This window comes from Lissotriton vulgaris, chromosome 5, assembly GCF_964263255.1.
Source record: "Lissotriton vulgaris chromosome 5, aLisVul1.2, whole genome shotgun sequence".
NCBI lineage: Eukaryota > Metazoa > Chordata > Amphibia > Caudata > Salamandridae > Lissotriton > Lissotriton vulgaris.
The window spans coordinates 52,116,006-52,136,905 of NC_141693.1; the positions used below are offsets into that span (position 1 = coordinate 52,116,006).

At 49.1% G+C, this 20,900-nt stretch overlaps 1 protein-coding gene across 1 annotated transcript in view; it reads left to right on the plus strand.

The window, feature by feature from the left end:
• The window catches only part of LOC147710124 (flotillin-1-like), a 154,965-nt gene extending 134,859 nt beyond the window's left edge, over nucleotides 1–20,106 (plus strand). Inside the window, exon 13 of the mRNA XM_086920822.1 lies at nucleotides 17,775–20,106. Within this exon, the coding sequence (XP_086776948.1) occupies nucleotides 17,775–17,807 (33 nt within the window). The 3' untranslated portion in view covers nucleotides 17,808–20,106. The remainder of the gene's footprint in view (nucleotides 1–17,774) is intronic.
• The last annotated feature ends 794 nt before the right edge of the window (nucleotides 20,107–20,900 follow it).

Genomic DNA, 20,900 nt, shown 5'->3' on the forward strand with positions numbered 1-20,900 from the left:
GAGACCAACTGAAGTCTGGGGTTTGCCACACTCCGGGGCTTTACTTAAATATGCAGGGTGTGCCCCAGCAGTCCCTGAAACCTTGGTGGTCCTAGGCAGTGCCATATTGGTTCTGTAATCAAACGGGCAGTACACATGCTGTTATAAAGTGATACACTCAAAGAACCCTTGCAGTTGTAGAATTACCCAGGCTTCATTTGTGTAATAGTCAGTTGGATTATGTTTGGTAGGGTGCACTGTAATATTACAAAGGTTTGCCCTCATAATCTCCTCTAAACAGACGATTTTCACAATAAACTATAGACAAGTGTTGTCAGAAAAAGAAGACCTATACACTCAGTTATTTATTTGAAAAAAAGGAACCTTTATTAAAACACAAATAAATAGAAACGTCAGTTTAATAGAACAAACAGTATAATATAAAAAATGTGGGTTGGACTCCAGTGGAAGCAGCGTAGAAAACCTGAACAACAAACAGAGGGCAGAGGCTAAAGAACTGCACCCAACATGTGAATAGAGTCCCTAAGTGACTAATGGTGCACGAAAACAGAGAGTACCCCCCCCTATACTCCCCACAATGTAAATGTAAATGTGTTGTATTTGTATAGCGCGAACAGTAAACCGTAAGCATCCCGGCGCTTGTACTCCTACCACAAGGGAACCCCTCCTGGCTTTTCCTTGTGAGGTGTCCACTCCTGGGCAACCCATGGTGAAACCAGGCATCCCTTGTGTATCGGGGGCCGTTGTGGAGACTAAGCAAGATATTGCCCAGAGTTGCAGCGTGGGGCCCATGCTTAGATTCGGCACTGAGGCGAGAATATCCGGTCAGAGGAATTTAAGCCCGATCCCGCCGAGGCGGGAATCGAACCCTGGTCCCTGGCCAGCGCTCTGCATCAAGGTCTGTCGCTCTAACCATTGAGCCACACTTCTCCACTATAGGAACTAGTCCTACACACTTTGCAATACAAAAGGGTTTCTGCACCTGATACAATATTATTGTTATTTCATATCATAGTTCACAAACAAAATTTAGTTTTGCACATAAGGAAAACATTTCCAAGTCCAGAGTGTATTTTTCTTTTAGCAGTATTCACATTATTTTTCAGAGGCAGATTCTCTCTTCACATTTCTATTAATCAAAGCCAACGCGTTTCGTCTCCTGCGAGACTTCTTCAGGGCTTTCAATGTATGGCATACAGTATATTCTCCAAACGAATGCAGTGTTTCAAATCCAGTATGAATAAAGTTTATTTCAAGCTTAAAAGAAAACAGGAGTTGAGTGCATCCTTCGTTTTTGAAGTACGATCTACCAACTGTTAGTTGGAGTGCAGGAGAATACACAAGGTAAAATAATAGTATGTTATACGAAGGTTCTCATAGAAAGGAACAGAGCACATGGTAGAAGCATAATGTGCGCCTGTAATGCAGTGAGGGAAGGCTGTGTGCATGTACACTTAGTAATGAGCTCACTACAGTGCCCTAAAAGCCAGCGCCACGTGTCTGTAGGGCAGCGCTGCCCTCTGGCTCTGGCCTACAGTACGGTCCAGCGGGTCTTTAAAATGAGACAGAGATGAGACTGAATCAGGTCAGAGATCACATCATTACGCACGCCAACATCGCTTGTACGCACCTGCGCACTCAGGCTGTTGCACCCCGACCCTCCTGAAGCACTGCGCTCAACATGTGTCTGTAGGGCAGCGTTGCCCGCTGGTTGAGGCCTACAGAACGGTCTAGCAGGTCCTTAAAATGAGACAGAGATGTGACTGAATGAGGTCAGAGATCACATCATTACGCACAGCAACATCGCTTGTTCGCATCTGCGCAGCCAGGCTGATGCACCCCACTCCTACCACAGCACTGCACTCAATTGGAGCCACTGGGCACCCAGGTCCCACTGCTCCCCTGTTGTCATTGTTGTGTGAACAAACACTATGGGCAGCAGTGCTCACAATTCAGCTGGAGTTATGATTTCAGGATGGTGTACACCTTATTGATTCCTTTTTTTTATTGCGCATTGTGATATGCGAGGTGGATGTGGCCATATCACCTAAGGCAGTGTGGAAGAAGAGGGACATGTGGCGTTGTGGTTATCCGTACGCAAAGTGGGCTGGGCTTGCGTACGCCAGGCCAGCGTAGGGGTGTGAATAATTATTCCGGGGACCTGGGCGTTGTTCAGTTCCTGCCTGGCCAGGAAGTGTACTTATGTGTGTTTCTTTTGTAGTTTTGACCTTGCAGAGTGTGCAATTTACATTAGTGTAGCATGTGTCGGGATGGCGGCAACTATCGCTAATGAGATGGTGTTTGAAAAGATTGAATGACGAACATCACATGTCGTTGTTAAGGTTGTGAATATGTGCAGACACGCATGTCAATGATGTGCGGTATTATTGAAAGTGTTGCTATCGCGAAGCGTACACATGTGAGTGTGCTTGGATGGAGGGAGGATCAGCAGTGAGGCTATGTCATACACAGTGATAACGCTCATTACAGTCAAGCAATGCATGTCAAATGTGAATCTGAAAGTCTCACATATAACACACTACTATATTGGTAAAGTCTGACAACAGAGCGTACAGCAAAAGGAATCTACACATTGCTGTTTACTGTTTGTCACATGTGATCTAGGATGAGCACTCTGCCCGTGGCTCCTGATACTTCTTAGAGCCACCAATACCCAGGCCGAAAAGGAGCACAATAATGTGCACACACACACCAGGGGCATCGTGTAACACACATTTGTTTTTTGAACATTTGAGATGCATGGGGATCACACGTGGAAGGCTAATGTACAGACCATGAATATTGATCAAGATGATCGTTGCATGTTGTGTGTAGTATAAGATGTGTATGCAGCAAAAAAAAAGCTTTCTAAGCAGAAGAGGTGTCTCTCATCAAACGCTGTTGAGAGAATGACTAAAATGGGTGGGGCCGTCCTACTGTTACAGTGGGAAATGTTATGAAGCAATCAAATGCTTTTTTTAAGGTGACAAGGCAATCGCGCACCGCGCGCAAAGAGGCCGCACCCGCCGCGATTTTCACAAAATATATTTATCATAATATAAGTTTATTACAGTTAGAAATATATAAATGTTTAAAATATTTTATATTATCGCTTGCTCTCATATACTGTTTAAAGGTATTTAGATATACTTTTGAGACAAAAAAAAATTGAGGGATTGGCATACCCGGCACAACACTATACCTCTGTGACGTATCACAGGGCCTGGGATGTGTGTACTCGTCGCAGCGGGCGCGACCCCATACGTACATGACGTAACGTGTGGCTTCTTACTGCGTACCCGTCGGATACCAAAGTAGCAGCTGGGGTGACTTAATGCCTATATGATGTTATGCGGTACGCAGTGCCACGAACTCGCCTGATACGAAATGCGCATCATTTACGAGTTTAGCAATATGGCAGATAGGATTCGCGTGGTGATGGAGCTTGGTACGCTACCGGTATGGGAGCGCAGTTTTCTAAAAAATATAAATATATAACATATTTTTGGGGAAAAATATAAAACATTACATAATTTTTAAAGTTAAGAAAGAAGAAGTATAATAGAGTTCCAAAATATTTTAAAAAGTATTGGAAAAAATATAGGTTTTAAAAACATTAAACATATGAAATTAACATTTAAAAATCCTTTAAAATTCACTGAAAAACCATAGGTTTCAGGGGCGTTATAGTTAGTTGAACATTTGACTCATATAAAACCAGAGAAATTCACCTGTTATAGTTAGTTGAGCTAACTATAACTCGCACGCCCGCAATGCACTGCTGATGATGTCACATATTACATCACTCATGACATGGTCAGTGACATCACTGATGACATCTCAAATGACATCACTCATGACATCAGTCATGACATCATCCACATCATAATCCGATGCACATACTGATGCCCTAATATAAACTTTGATACACCCATTCTAAAATGCAGACTACTATTTTTGAAACCATACACACAAGAATGCCATATACTACATACCACTCACTATTTCCTAGGTCTACACACACATCAACTCACTTATACTTGTAGTTCCTCATCAATACTGGACTATAATATGCACTCATACATCTATACATGCAGTTACACTCTGCCACTCATCCATAGTTACTCACAAACCTAGTCAGTAAAGCAAAGAATCAGTCAAATACCCATTTACTCATGTATACAGTTATACACACCAACTTCAGTTATTTATACAGATACTAACACATATTTACTGTCTTATGCAATCACTGATAGAAGCAGACAGTTATGTATCCATGCACTCTTCAAATAACTTAGTCTCACATATGCTCATTTTATACTCCAACACTCACATATAGTGCCTTAAAACATATGAAGTTAGTCACAGATATACCACTGAGACATTCATCATTCACTCACCAACACACCCATATGCACATACAGTCCTTCCCAGATGACCTTTTTATCCATAGAACCACTGAATCACCCACTCAGACATCTATGCACAGACTCATACACCCCCGCACACACACACCCACACAGACACTCAGGGACTCATACAGATAATCAGACAACAAATCAATAACCTATGTAGACACTCGTATAGCTACGGACCTGGAGGGTCGGCCGAGGACAAGGGGAGAGGTCTCCGGGGAGAGCCGTCTCCAGCGATCGTACAGACGAGTAACTTCCCCCCCACAGATATACACCACACAAAGATAAGGTTTCACGTTCTTTATAAGCAATCTTTAGGTACGGTAGAATGGTACAAGGAGGTCAGGACTCAGGGGTCCCCTTGATTCTAGTCTCTTGGATGGGAAAGGGGGTAGCGGGACAGTCTTGTTACCAATCTGGTAGATGCGATGATATGATGGATAGCTCACAATCCTCGAGCTCGGCGTTCTAGGAGGACGGGCCGCGGCAGCACCGGCAGGTCCCGAGATGATCGTAGGTAGCGACGGTCCGCGGCAGCGCCAGCAGGTCCCGGTGAAGGTGGTAGTTACAACGGTCCGCGGCAGCACCAGCAGGTCCCGACGAGGATGAAGGATGCAGAAGGTTGCGGCAGCGCCAGCAGGCAGGACGATAGTTCACAAGGCAGGGCTACGGCAGCGCCAGTAGTCCGTCAAGGATGAGTTCTTCACGGTGTCTCTCGACTCCAGGATACAACTGCCTTCCTGCTCTGGAGCTGCCCCAGTTATAGGTCTGGCGCCCTTTGATGCCCGGACCCTCGCACTTGGAGGTCGGGAGGTCCGGGATGAGGGAGTCCAGACACCCAGCAGGGGGGTGGAGCCAGCGCCCGGGGGAGCTGGGGGCGATCGGCACTTGGCGGGGGAGAGCCATCGACACTTCTTTCTCCCATTGACCTGCCAAGTGGTCCATTCACCTCCTGGGTGGATGGTGGTGCCGGGATGTCGGGGCCTGGCCAGGCCCAGGGTTAGGGTCGAGTTGAGGCCGCGCAGCTCGTGGTGCAGTGTCCAAGATGGCGGCCGGGCCGGGCGATGGAGCTGACAGTGGCTCGGCCCAATGATACAGAGATGTCCGGGGGCAGGAGTCCCGTAGGGGACGGGGTGCGGGTTGCTTCTGGGGGTAACACCTGGAGGGCCGGTGCTCGGGCCCTGTTATGCGGGGAGGAAGCAAGCCCTTCATGTGGCCTGTCCAACATGCGTCCCCCCCAGCTGAAGGCGGGGAGAGTCAACCATCCTCTTGGGGACTCTCCTCGTCGAGGCGGAAAAAGCGTGACAGGCCATCCGCGTTGGCGTGGTCTTGGCCAGGTCGGTGCTCCACAGTGAAGTCCATCCCCTGCAGGGAGATGGACCAACGCAACAGTTTGGGATTTTCCCCCCGCATCTGCATTAGCCACTGCAGGGGCCCATGATCTGTTTGCACCCGGAAGTGGGTACCGAAGAGATAGGGCCGGAGCTTCTTGAGGGCCCACACCACTGCGAAGGCCTCCCTCTCGATGGTGCTCCAGCGCTGTTCTCGGGCCAGTAGGCGTCTGCTGATGAAGGCCACCGGTTGATCAAGTCCCTCGGGGTTCAACTGGGAGAGGACCGCCCGATGCCATGGTCAGAGGCATCAGTTTGCACGATGAATTCCCGGCTGTAGTCGGGGGCCTGGAGCACAGGGGCAGTGCACATGGCGGCCTTCAGCTTCTTGAAGGCCGCTTGACAGTCTGGAGTCCAGTTGACCTTCTTCGGGTGGTTTTTGGATGTGAGTTCTGTGAGTGGCCCCACAATGCTGCCATAGTCCTTCACAAACCGTCGGTAGTATCCGGTGAGCCCTAAGAAGGCTCGGACCTCGGTTTGCGTGACTGGAGGCTGCCAGGACTGGATGGCAGCGATCTTGAGTTGAAAGGGGGCCACCAGACCGCTTCCCACTTGGTGTCCGAGGTAGGTCACGGACCCCTGACCAATTTGGCACTTGCTGGCCTTGATTGTGAGGCCGGCCTGTTGGAGGGCCTGCAGGACCTCTCGGAGGTGGTGGAGGTGGTCTGACCAGTGGCGGCTGTACACAGCGATATCGTCCAGGTAGGCGGCGCTGAACTCCTCGAGTCCCGCCAATACCTGGTTCACCAGTCGCTGAAAAGTAGCTGGAGCGTTCTTCATGCCGAATGGCATGACCTTGAAGTGGTAGTGGCCATCGGGGGTGGAAAAAGCGGATCGTTCTTGAGCCCGGGGGGTGAGGCCGATCTGCCAGTAGCCCGCTGTCAGGTCGAAGATGCTGAGGTAGCGGGCAGCCCCCATGCGGTCGATCAGTTCATCTGCTCGGGGGATAGGATGAGCGTCGGTTCTGGTGACAGCGTTCAGACCCCGATAGTCGACGCAGAATCGGAGCTCAGGAGTGGCGCCGGGGGCAGCAGCTTTGGGGACCAGCACGACCGGGCTGGCCCAGGGGCTGTCCGAGGGCTCGATGACCCCGAGCGTGAGCATTTTTGACACTTCTTCTTGGATGCAGGCACGTACCCGATCTGGTACGCGGTACGCCCGATGTCTGATAGGGGGACTGTCCCCAGTGTCCACGTCGTGCAAGCACCAGGGGGTGACTCCTGGGGTGAGGGAAAACAGGGTCGCAAATTGCAGCAGGAGGCCCCGGCAATCTTGGCGCTGTTCCGGGGTGAGGGCATCTGGGAGTCGGACCCCGTCCACTGAACCATCTTTCTCACGGGTCCTTAGGAGGTCAGGGAGGGGCTCGGAGTCTTCTTCCGCCCCACTGTCGGTAGCCATCAGTAGGCTGAGCTCCGAGCGCACAAAGTGGGGTTTGAGTCTGTTGGCGTGGAGGACCCGGAGAGGGTTCCGGGGAGATTCCATATCGATGAGATAGGTGACGGGGCTCTTGCGCTCGACTACCTTGAAGGGCCCCGTCCACTTGTCCTGCAAGGCACATGGTTCGGTGGGGGTCATCACCCATACTTGTTGGCCAGGTTCGAATTCGATGGAGGAGGCATTTTGATCGTACCATTTCTTCATGTCCTCCTGACTGGCCTCCAGATTCGCTTTGGCTATTTCTCGAAATCGTCTGGTCTGATTGCGTAGGGTCAGGAGGTACTTGAAGATGTCTGGAGGGGTCTTCAGGGGGGCCATCTCCCAACCTTCTTTGACTAGGCTGAGGGGCCCTCGAACAGGGTGTCCGTACAAGAGTTCGAAAGGGCTGAAGCCTAGGGACTTCTGGGGGACTTCTCGATATGCGAAGAGGAGGCACGGGAGTAGCACATCCCACTGGCGACCGATCATCCCTTTGAGGGTGCGGTTGAACCGCTCGACTAGTCCGTTTCCTTGAGGGTGATAGGGGGTCGTGAATCGGTAGGTGACCCCGCACTGTTGCCAGAGGGATTTCATATATTTTGAAATAAAGTTTGTGCCTCTGTCGCTGACGACTTCTCGGGGGAAGCCCACCCGGGAGAAGATCCCCATCAAGGCCCGGCCGACCACTGGGGCTGTTACAGTTCGCAGGGGAACAGCCTCGGGGTAGCGGGTGGCGTGGTCCACCAGTACCAGGATGAACCGATGTCCTTGTGCTGTTCGGGGGTCCAGGGGCCCCACAATGTCTATTCCCACCCTTTCGAACGGGGTGGTAACAACTGGGAAGGGTTGCAGAGGTGCTTTGAGTTTGCGGCCGCTCTTCCCGCTGGCCTGGCACGTGGGGCAGGACCGGCAGTGGTTGAGGACGTCGTTTCTCATCTTTGGCCAGAAAAAGTGGGTCACCAGGCGACTGTAGGTTTTGTCTTGTCCCAAGTGTCCAGCCAGAGGGACATCGTGGGCCAAATTCAACAGGAAGTCTCTGAAACGGAGGGGCACCACCAACACTCGACTGGCCCCTAACTCCGCGATTCTCTGTTCACTATACAACAGGTCGTTGTCCCAATAGATCCAATGGGCACCGGCGGTATCTCCAGCACTCTGGGCGAGGGCTTGCTGTCGTAGTCCCTCGAGGGAGGGACAGGTCTTCTGCTCCTGACGGAACTGTTCCTGGGTGGGCCCCCCTTCTTGACGCCACTGGGCCAGGTCGGGAAGGTCCTGAAGCTGGCCGAGCCCTTCGGGGGTTTGCTCTGGGGGGTCGGTATGGTCGGTGTCTTCTACTGGAGCGATCGGGGGAGGAGGTGCTGGCCATTCTGGTTCTTCAGGTCGGGGGATGGCACGGGCGGCCATGGACCGGGTGGTTACGCACGCCCAGTCCGGGAGGCCCAACATCCCCAGGTGCTCTCTTCTTTCCACGGCGGCCCACGGGGAACTCTCGAGATCATTCCCCAGGAGACAGTCCACGGGGGCGTCATCTCGGACTGTCACCTTCAACATGCCGGAGACTCCTCCCCATTCGAAGGGGACGCAGGCCATCCGACACAGACTCTCGGAATTGTCGGCTGAACGGACGGGGCAGAGGATGTTCGGCAGGATCTGATCTGGGTTCACCAGGTGACAGCGGACGGCCGTCACACTGGCCCCCGTGTCACGTAGGGCTTCAGCCCTGCGCCCATTAATGTTCACCCACTAACTGTATTTTCTGGTGTTGGCGGGTAGGGGAGCCCGCGGGATCATGTCTCTTCCCCCTAGGCACGCTAGAACCATGGCGGCCGGTTCCCACTCTTGTTCTTCTTGTTCGTATTCTTCCGATTCTTCGGAGATTTGCTCTCCTCCCAGGGCGACGGCAGCTACCTGGCGGGTCCCCGGGGTCTGGTTCTTTGGGCAATTCGGATCATTGGCGTAGTGGCCGACTCGCTGGCATCGGTGACACGTGACATTGGCTCGGAACCCCGGGCGCATCGGGGGGTTGCCCCGGCTGGCCGGGGGCGGGGTGCTGGTAGCGGGAGTGGCCGGGACGGTGTCTCTTCCCCGTCCCTGGCCTCCTCCTCCTCCTTGGGGACGGTGCTGACCTTGGTTGTTCCTGTTCTGTTCGTTCGGCCCACTCCGGCCTACTCGGGTGCTCTCCCATCGGTCAGCCTCGGCGGCGAGCTGCCGTGGATCAGTCAATTTACTGTCGAGGAGGTGCTGCCTGAGCTCGACGAAGCAGTTGTTGGAGAGGTGCTCCCACACCATGAGATTAAAAAGTTGCTCGTAGGTCGTTACGTGGCTCCCCTTGATCCAACCCTCGAAGGCTCGGCTGAAATAGTTCACATATTCCACCCAAGTTGTACCCGGGATTCGGGTGCAGTCTCGGAACCTCTGGCGGTACATTTCGGGTGTGAGCCCATATCGAGTGAGGAGGGCAGCCTTCATGTGGTCATAGGACGTCATTAGAAGGTCTGGGAGCTGTAACAGGGCATCGCGGCCTTCATTGACGAACCTCCCCCATAGACCGGCTACCCAGTCACTTCGATCGATCCGGTGGGAGGTCATGGCGATCTCGTAGGCCTTGAACCACTGTTGTATGTCGTCGTCTCGGAAATACTCTCGGACGACATCCTTGGGGATGTGGACCTTTTTTTCTGTCGCTCCTGGGGTGCGCGGTTGCTCGGGCACCCCCAGGTCTTTGTTTTGCTTCCGTAGGTCTAACTCTGCCAGTTTGCGCTCGTGTTCGTACGCTAGTCTCTTTTCTTCGAGTTCTCTTTGCCTCTGTTTTTCTTCCCGTTCTTCTCGGAGCCGCAGATGTTCTAGGTTCAGTTTTTGTTCGGCTAATTTTAGTTCACCGTCCATTTTGAGCCGTGCCATTTCTAACTCATGTAGTCTGCTTCTTTCTCTCTCTTGGATCTCTTCCTGTGAGAGACCCGTTCTTCGCTCTTCGGGAGCCGTGGTGGTCCTCTCTGATGCTGCAATGTTTTGGTCCGGGGGTCTGACGGCCCCGGTTTCTGCCCAAGACTCAATGGCGTGCTTGAAATCGTCTTTAGTGCTCAGACCGGTGGTAGCAATGCCTAGTTCGATGCAAAATTGTTTCAACTCACGATGGCTGTACTCTTCAAATTTCTCCATCTGGAATTTCTCGGTGGATCCGCTCTCTTTGGTTGTCATTGTGGTTTAGTCGTGGGGTGAGTTACTCTCTGTACGATTACGCGTTGATTCGGATCGCGCCGCTGGCCACCAATGTTAGACGGACCTGGAGGGTCGGCCGAGGACAAGGGGAGAGGTCTCCGGGGAGAGCCGTCTCCAGCGATCATACAGACGAGTAACTTCCCCCCCACAGATATACACCACACAAAGATAAGGTTTCACGTTCTTTATAAGCAATCTTTAGGTACGGTAGACTGGTACAAGGAGGTCAGGACTCAGGGGTCCCCTCGATTCTAGTCTCTTGGATGGGAAAGGGGGTAGCGGGACAGTCTTGTTACCAATCTGGTAGATGCGATGATATGATGGATAGCTCACAATCCTCGAGCTCGGCGTTCTAGGAGGACGGGCCGCGGCAGCGCCGGCAGGTCCCGAGATGATCGTAGGTAGCGACGGTCCGCGGCAGCGCCAGCAGGTCCCGGTGAAGGTGGTAGTTACAACGGTCCCCGGCAGCGCCAGCAGGTCCCGACGAGGATGAAGGATGCAGAAGGTTGCGGCAGCGCCAGCAGGCAGGACGATAGTTCACAAGGCAGGGCTACGGCAGCGCCAGTAGTCCGTCAAGGATGAGTTCTTCACGGTGTCTCTCGACTCCAGGATACAACTGCCTTCCTGCTCTGGAGCTGCCCCAGTTATAGGTCTGGCGCCCTTTGATGTCCGGACCCTCGCACTTGGAGGTCGGGAGGTCCGGGATGAGGGAGTCCAGACACCCAGCAGGGGGGTGGAGCCAGCGCCCGGGGGAGCTGGGGGCGATCGGCACCTGGCGGGGGAGAGCCATCGACACTTCTTTCTCCCATTGACCTGCCAAGTGGTCCGTTCACCTCCTGGATGGATGTTGGTGCCGGGATGTCGGGGCCTGGCCAGGCCCAGGGTTAGGGTCGAGTTGAGGCCGCGCGGCCTCGTGGTGCAGTGTCCAAGATGGCGGCCGGGCCGGGCGATGGAGCTGACAGTGGCTCGGCCCAATGATACAGAGATGTCCGGGGGCAGGAGTCCCGTAGGGGACGGGGTGCGGGTTGCTTCTGGGGGTAACACCTGGAGGGCCGGTGCTCGGGCCCTGTTATGCGGGGAGGAAGCAAGCCCTTCATGTGGCCTGTCCAACAGCTATTCAGCAACCCATGCAGTAGCTTACATTCCAACGGAGAGACTAATACAGACTTTTACACAGTGTAGTCACTAACCCATCCATTCAGTAAGACACGTTCAAGCACTCACTTATACTGTCAGTCACGCACATACAAAATAATTCCTTTAGGCACTTGTAAATGCATTAATTCTTCAATAGACCTTGGCATATATATATAAAACATATTTAACCTTTACAGAAATACACATTCACTGGATGATGTTATCAGTGATGTAACTTGAGATGTCATCAGTGATGTCATCAGTGATGTCACTGACCATGTCATGAGTGATGTAATATGTGACATCATCAGCAGTGCATTGCGGGCGCGCAAGTTATACTTAGCTCAAATAACTATAACAGGCAAATTTCTCTGGTTTTATATGAGTCAAATGTTCAACTAACTATAACGTCCCTGAAACCTATGGTTTCTTTAGTGGATTTGTAATTCTAATTTCAGATGCAGTCAGGGCCGTGAATCGCTGATGCAATGATGATGATTCCCCATGTAGTTATGGAATGTCTTCTGGCAGCGGTCACTTGCCTGACCCGATCTTGAGGCGGACCCGTAGATGCCAATACCTTGGACGGAATTTGCCATGATGCCAACAATTCCCCAGGCCACTTTGATGGACAGGTCCTCTTAGCGCGTTTGCCGGCAACATGCGCAATATATCACACACAGGACCGCTTCACTGGCAAGCAATGAAGAGGACACAGCGGGGAGTTGCGGAGAAACCAATTTACTTACAGCTGATGGCCATAATGCATTTCGGCGTGATTTGCCTTCCTAAGATGCCGACAGCACGGGGTTTAGCCCACCTCCCTCTTGTGAATATTCTGCGGCTTTCCAAATGGTGGAAATAAGACTCGTCCCACCTGGTTGTTAACTATGTAGTCCTGAGCTGTAGACTTCAGTGACCAGCATGCAACTCTGTGGTAAGTACCACTGGCAGGACGGATTACAGTACTGATGAACAGATGTGCCAAGCAAAAGAGGGGGGTTGATGCTTTGGGAAACCCCATAATTCATGTATCCATAGGCTATATAACTCCATCGATGCTAGGCATTTTCCCCTGCTGTGCTGGGGATCATCCAAAATGATGGTTTCATGACGAGCTCAGCTCGTCATCAGTGTACCAGAAGTACACTGCATGACGAGCTGAGCTCGTCATGAGTGTCGAAGGTGTTAAATATATATATATATATATCTCAAGACAAAAAAGACTTCTATATATATATATAGTGACTCCTCTCTTAGTTGGGAATGCACATGGGCAATGAACTACATGTTAGATTAGTTTTACAGCATGAATCTTTTTGCATTATTTTGCCATCTAGCGGTTGGGTCCAGAATTGTCTTTGTGTTTTTATTCTTCTCTTTGGGGCGTCGTCGACCACCATTTGATGCTAGGTCTATCCCTTGTGTGATGTCAGTTAGCGCCTCGGACGTTCCTGTGCATGGTAGCCATCTTTGGATTCTTTTTTCCTCCATTTCAGATGTATATTGGGCTCTCAGTTTAACACGCGCTCCTCGTCCTCTCGTTCAGGTCCATCTGGTCAATTCGACACCGACACTCAGAGGAAAAATATCTTATGAGTGGCCTTCGTTACAATGTCCCTGGGGGGCAAAGACTATTTGAGTCTTACTGACGTAAGCTGTAGACGTTGAGCTGCATGGAACGCCATTTTCTGCATTTGGGGACGGTGTAACGAAGGCCACTCATAAGATAGTGCAAACAGAAAACGATTGTGAGTACTCTTTTATACTATAAGGAAGAAACTTGGAACCTTATATACTAAAAATAGACTGTATGATATCTGAATATTACAAACTAGCCTTTGAAAGCCCTGGCTTAATTTGCCATATAGGGCGAAACACGTGTTGGTTGCCCTCCTTTCTTAAACATCCTGCCATTAAACATGGTTAAAAAAGAGCAGAATGGCTATAAAAGGTGATAAATGGAAATAAAATATCATCCTTCATTAAACTTTAACTGGACTACTGTGTTGTGTCACAAAACATAGGAATGAACCTAATGAAAAAACAGACCGTCTGAAGGGAGGACCATATGCTTACACCCCTACACCCACATGTCAATACGCGGCTGAAAGGTCCAGAGCCTTGAGCTACGTTCCTCCAAAGTTTTATAGGATTTCATATTCAACACCAGGATCTCTGGACCGACCTTTTCTTTGAACTCAGAGGAAAAATAGCCTTCATCGCCTGTGTTGTTCAGTGACTTTTTCCCCAGACATTTTCTGTTGCGGCCTTGAGCCTCTCATTATCATAGATTTCCACTGCAACTTCTTCGCAGAGAATGCACACAGGGGATTGAATGGACCCCCAAACAGAACTGTCCCCTTTGCCATGTGACCAGGCACAAGCTGTGTAATCTCTGCCTCTCTCCCAAAACAACAACACCTCTTGTGAATCCTGGCTTACCTCCCACTCGAACTCTTTGTTACCGATGAGATAGAGAGAGAAGGTGTGCACATCAGTGGATACAGCGGCAAGCCTCCAACAGCTCTTCGGCAAACAGTCTAATTGTTTATAGGCTTTGCTAAACCTCTTAAGGCCACTCTATATCCAAAGCCAGCATCACCAGATGGATAGTCAAATGCTTCCAGACATGTTATCATAAAGTTGAAAGAGCCCTCCCTGCTGCACCCAGGGTGCACTCTACACGAAAGAAGGAGCAACCATGGCTTTCTTGGGAAATGTTACCTTAGCTGACATCTGTAAAGCTGCCACTTGATCAACCCCACACACATTTGCTAAGTATTATTCTGTGGATATCTTAGCAAGACAACAAGCTATGGTTAGCCGCTTGGAGGGGATACTGCTTTACAGCCAATGCAGAGCGTGTGTATCCATAGCATTGCATGCTTAAAACGGAAAATGTCAGTTATCCTGTAAGCATATGTTCATAGTCTGTAGTGCTGTAGATTCAAACGCGCTCATCCAGCTTCCCAGAAGAGTGCAGCTTTGATCACAGATCTCTTCCTTTATTGACTAGCTTCATTTTACAATTCTCATATGCACCTTACTGTGTTTACTCCTTACTCCATACTACTCACACCTGCTGTGCGAAAAACTATCTTATATGGATTTCGGGTCCTATGCACATTGCCAACTAAGGGAGGATTCACTATATACCTCGTGACTCCTAAGACTTATTTGAAGAAAAAAAAACTTGAAAACGTCCGAGCCCAACATTAGATGGCAGGAGTACCCAGAACATGTCAAGTCAAGTTTCAATACTTTATTCGACAGCATTGTCATAAAAGCATTTTTTCCCTATTCTAAACAGAAATAAATACTACGCTAAGTTTAAGATCGACATAAAATACACATTAAATTCAATCAAATACATTAAATGCTGGCGACTTTTTTCAGTTTAAAAAAGATTCATACATAAAAAATCAGAGTCACAGTGCCTAGTTCATGATAAGTGGGATTGATCTTAAAATTAGATTTTTTTCTATCATGTATAATCAATTTGCAGTTAAAGTGCGCGTGCGAATTATCCAGGCCCATCCCAAATATTTGGCTAAGGCGATTGCAAGACTGGGAGCACAATTTGATCTTAATATTCTTAGTGCTTCTAGGTATTTCCTTATACCCAAATTCCTGCAGACCGGTTTTAGCCATCTACTTCTAGGGGCAGCATATAGTGGGCAAACGAACAAAAAATGTGGGATGTCCTCAACGTGTACCTTGCAGTAACAACATGTATTTACATTGCCTGGAGACCATTTAAAAGTAGAAGCATTTAAAGGTAGGGAGCCAACTCTGAACTGGAAATACAACTTTCTATCCAGGGGTTTTGTGATCAAATCCCAGTACTGCTCATATTTAGGGATTATTTTAGACTCCAAGTACTGATATTCCAACATAGACGGTTGATTGGAAATTAAAACAGAATCATGTACCATGTCCCAATACATTTTTTTCAGTGACGCCTTAGATGGAAAGGCGGAGGGATCGGTGGTAGTCCATAGGTGGTCTAAGTGCAATTTTTTAAGCAAGTTCCAAATTTCTTTAAGCCAGGTTATTTTATGGAACCGATCAGAGCTGATAATGTCCGTAAGAGCAGATGCATAATGACCCAGTTCAGGAGTGGTCTTTATGCGCCTCCAATATAACAGTGGGCGCAATCGCGCCATATCCTCGATCTTTTTCCTCCCAAGGTCGTATAGGAGCGGAATCGATGGAGTACTCTGCGGGACACCAACCAACCGGCGAAGAAATTTGTTTTCTGCGGTAGCCAAGGCGCTCAGATTGGTAAAGCCCCATAGCTCTGATCCATAAAGACAGGCGCCCAGCACCTTCATACTATAAATCTCCATTATAGGCTGAATAGGTTTTGTTAATGAGGATTTATATTTTTGTGCTATGGCCCCGGCTAACTGATGGAACTTTAAGACCACACAGTCCATATGAGATTTCCAATTCATACTAGCCTGCAAAGAAATACCAAGGTAGGTGAAAGCATTCACTTCTTCCAAAGAGGACCCATTAAAATGTATCTTTCACTTGAATTGTTTAGCAGGATTCAAATTCATAAACTTGGTCTTTGTAGTATTTAACTCCAATCCCTGAATCCGACAGAAATCTCCAAATGCATCAATTGTCTTTTGTAATCCACTTGGGGTCCGCGAGACCAGTAGAGTGTCATCAGCAAACATTAATACTGGAACCCGCTCCCCATCTAGCATTGGGGCGTCTGTTGGGGATTTCTTTAAAAAGTCTACTACGCCATTAATGTAAAGAGAGAATAAGGCGGGGGCCAGGACGCATCCCTGTCTTACCCCACGCTCTACGGGGAAAGAGTCTGTGACATCCCCCTGTGCACCCCACCTAATCCTAGCGTAGTTGTTTTCGTGCATGCGCACGAGCAAGGTCAATAACTCGGGGCTGATTCCAAGTTCACTTAAAACAATCCATAGTTTTTGCCGGGGTACTAAGTCAAATGCTGACTTGAAGTCAACAAAAACTGCATATAATGGGCCATTTGTCAAGGTCACGTTTTTCCAGTAGAGAGTTAAAAAATGGAATACCTGGTCGACGGAGCTAGTTAGGGGTCGGAAGCCAGCTTGGTACGGGGAAAGGATATCCTTATCATCTATCCAGGCTTGTATTTTGTTTTGTATCATTCTACCCATCAGTTTTTGGGCTGAATGGATAAGGCTGATGGGCCTATAATTACTTGGTAAAGCCTTATCCCCTTTTTTAAAAACTGGGATAATCTCCGCACCCTTCCATGATGCTGGTATCATTGCTCCTTGTGCGATAGAATTCGCAAGCCATACAAAATATTGGCACCAGCTAGCCCGGTCAGATAAAAATACATCTGCCGGTATTCCATCAATTCCTGGCGCCCTGCCTCTAGTCACCCCATCCAATGCTACATTTACATCTTTCAATGAGAATATTCCATGGCTAAAAAATACCATTTTGGGGAACGAATGGGATAGCGAGGTCGAATTGTCCGCATATTGTGGTTTGAAAAAAAATCAACCCATGCTTCCTTTGCTACATGATTTTTTGGACACTCAGCAATTCCCCCCTACCCCATTTTAAATTGCCCAAAACTCTTTAAGGTGTTTAGCTGCACAGGCTTTTTTAAGATCTAACCATTGGTTTTCGTCCCACAACCTTTTTGCCTTAGCTTGAGCTTTTCTATAATCATCCCTGGCCTTCAACACTCCTTCTTTAGACCTCAACGCTAGGCTGAGGTTCTGCCGTGCTTTTCTACAAGAATGATCATACCACCCTCGCTTCCTCGGGGGGCCAGGACCCTTCCCCTGCTGAACTTTTTTTAAGAAAAACCCCTGTAAAATCGCAAAAAACTTTGGATGTGACTCTTCAATTAATTTGTTAAAAACATGTGAATCTACAGCACTACACATAGATGCTTACAGGGTAAGTTGCACGTTCCATCCAAGCCATCCTTTTTTCTTTGTCATTGTGCTAACATTCCTACTGTGTTTTGTCTTTTGTAAATACTTGTACAAACTCCTCTTGAAGCAGAGTTTTTGGTGGGCTTTCTATCTACATCATGGGACATGTTGCCTTGTTTAGATATCCCTGTTTCCTTTCCATCCTCCTCCTCATAGGGACAGAGACGTTGTCTGCAGAATGTCATTTTGTGATCTAATGTTCTTTTATTCTCCCATCTCTCTCTCTGCAGTGCTCCCAGATGAAGCCTGGAAGGATGGCCTAACGAAGGAGGTGTCAGCGGCGTCTCCGTGGTGCCTTTATGCATGTGAACCCTCAACCCCCTTCACACTTACTTCACGTACCTCGTCTCCTTCCTCATGTCCACTCCCACCCCATGTATGTGCACACCAAAGTACTAGTTCCTTACTGAGTAACCCTCAGGCCCCCGGGGACTGTTCTCATCAGACCAGTTGCAGATGGATACTACCACTCATGCGGGGTGCATAGTTTTACCGCATATCCTGAGTTCCCCCTCTTCACTCACTTGCAAAGGTGGTTTAACCCTTGCTGGACTACCCTACCTCAGCTAAACCTGGTGCAAACTGCTGCAAACCCTTGTGGCCTCTGTTTTCTGAAGACCCCAATCTGTCTGTTCCTACAGACTTCCCCTTCTCTCTGTCCCAGAACTGGGGTGGGCGGCAGGGTTTCCTTTTTTTCAAACTGTACATGGTCATGGTGTACTGTCCATTTTGGTAATAAATGCCTCCATCTGCTGTGACTGCTAATGGACTCGGGAGTGTTCGGGGTGTAGGAACAAGAAGGAATGACAAATCCCACACAATGACTGCCCTAAACACTCGGTGCTTCTCGCCATTTTAAGGCTTGCCTACCCAGAGGCCTGTGGCAGGGCCCAAGACAGAGAAAACTGGGCATGTTTCATCATTGGGACCCATGCCGCCTTGGGGGAGCACTCCAATGATCCAACGGTGCTGGATGGGGCTGTCACCCTTCAAGACCACAATGACCCTTCCCGCAAGTCTAGTTACCGCAATAACTGGCCCATGGCAACCCTTCCCACAAGCCCAAGCATCGCCTATCAGCCCCCTCTGTGAACAAAAGTAGCCACTGTGTACAGGCACACCTCTGCACCCACTGTCCTAAGGTCACATGGCACCCACTGCCCTAAGGTCACGAGACACCTAGCACGCCTGCCCTAATTACAATGTGAATCTGTGCTTTTATTATTTCTGCTGTTTTTTTCCACTACTTCCGCCTTTGGTACCATACAATTTAGCTGACAGATCAAAAGGAGGTTGGGATATTCCTGAATTGCTTGCTGTTATGCCATCACCCCCCCCCCCCCCCCCCCACACACACACACACACACATCCAGGTCCCTCCCAACAACCAAGGTTTTGGGCTTCATGGATTGTAAAGGCTGCAGCCTGCATTCCTACTTTGCCTTCTCATTTAATTGGCTGATGATTTTGGGTGCTGACCACTCATATCCATGCCCCCCTAATATGCCTTTCAGCCAGGGGTGAATCACAAACCACCCCATTTCTACCCACCCCTTTTCCATCTAGGTATAAGGCCCGGATTGAGGGGCTTCTCCACAGCCTCCTCCTGCCTGACACCTTGTGGCCAGGGGTGTGCAGGTTTCTGCTGGAGTCTCTGCCTGCTTGCCTTACACAGAGCATCCACCAGAGGGCACCGCTGCCTCCCAGTTTATTTAGCTGGAAGGAGCCTTCTTTTTAAAGGAACATTACATGTATCAATGTCTTTTATATTATTGTATATGACTATACTCGTGTTAGGATTATTGTTGTTCAACATAATGCATAATGTGCTAGGTTTACTGAGTTTAATATAGAGATGAAAAAACAGAACTCTTGAAAAGTTGACTGCGGGCCCGAGGATCTGCCCTTTCTCTGCCCTCTAGAATTCACGTCTGAGTTTGAGCCTTTTGCTGACACAGAGTAGAACTGAGGGGTGCAGAAAGGTGGGAAAGGTGGACTGTGGTGCAGGACTGTAGTATTGCAACAGTGTAAGGGGATGTAACTCTGTCCTGGGACTATGAATGAACTCTGAACCCTAGTGGGAGTGTTAGGAGGAGTGGGGCTTCACACCCGAAGGGTATGTAGTACAGACTGGGTGTGTGAAGTGAGGCATTGTATAGTACGGAGCAAATCTTGCACTGAGGGAGGTGGGATAAGATCTAATTCATGTAGTTCACGAAGGGTTGGTGGGGTTGGGTTGTGTAATATGGACTAGTGGGACTAGGGGTGTGTGCAAGATGCATTGGAGGGGCTGGAGTGTAAGATGAATCAGTGGCCTTTTTCCACCAACACTGGCCTCAGTTTTGCCCCGGTCCCTCAGGAACACCGGCCCTTGCTTGGCTGTACAAGATGGAACTCCCTTCATCGTTTATCCCAGGTTCTTCATTGCTCTACACTAAATATATTTACAGCTTGCCTCCATTCTCCACTCTCCACCTCTCCAGGGCACCCCTTCTCCATGGTCTATACCATACATTTGATGTCATTACATGTGCCTTATGAAATAAATATGTATGATATTAATCTGTTTAGTTTCTTGAAGATCTGTGCACTTTCTGTCAATTGGCATTCTTTTCTGCGGACATCACCAGTGACTTAGAGAGGAAATCTTGTAGTGTGGTTGGAGATGATGAAGAAGTGGCCCTCAGAGGCCACCCGGGTGACTTACAACCACCTGCTATGCCTTCCCAAGAATGAAGAGTCAGTCAGACTGTAGAGAATACAAACATACCTTTATCAGCAATACTCTGCAGAGGAGTCCAATCTTACCTGCACCCTAAAATATCTGCCAACGGACTGACTGCCCAACAGTCTACAACACGTACTGAATCTTCCCAAAAGCCTCCAACCACAGTTGAAAGTTATCGGCCTGGACCGTACATGAAAAAAGAGGGCACAGAGGGATGAGCTACCACCTGGCAGATGGGTACATGCTATCAGCAACTCAAGGTCACTATGCTGGGCCTCAGCGTCTCCTAACGTGGGAGCCGAACCCCACACTTAGATAGGTGTGCGAGGACAGAATGGCCTATTCATTAGTAATTTGAGAAACAGCCTTGAACAGAAGAGAAAATAATAACGAAATACAATGTTGTGCTGAGGCAAGCAACACGAGTAATGAGGCCTAGTTCAGGCACAGTCTAACCAGCCTAATAGGGATTGCGAAATACAAAATGGAGTCACACTCGCTAACTGAAGCCTGCACATTATAGGGATAACTCAGCGGGTTGCATAAAGCGAAATCAAATGGAGTCTATTTAGCCAAACACTGCTAATCTGATATAGCATGAAACGAGTGCATTGAAGGAATGGGATTT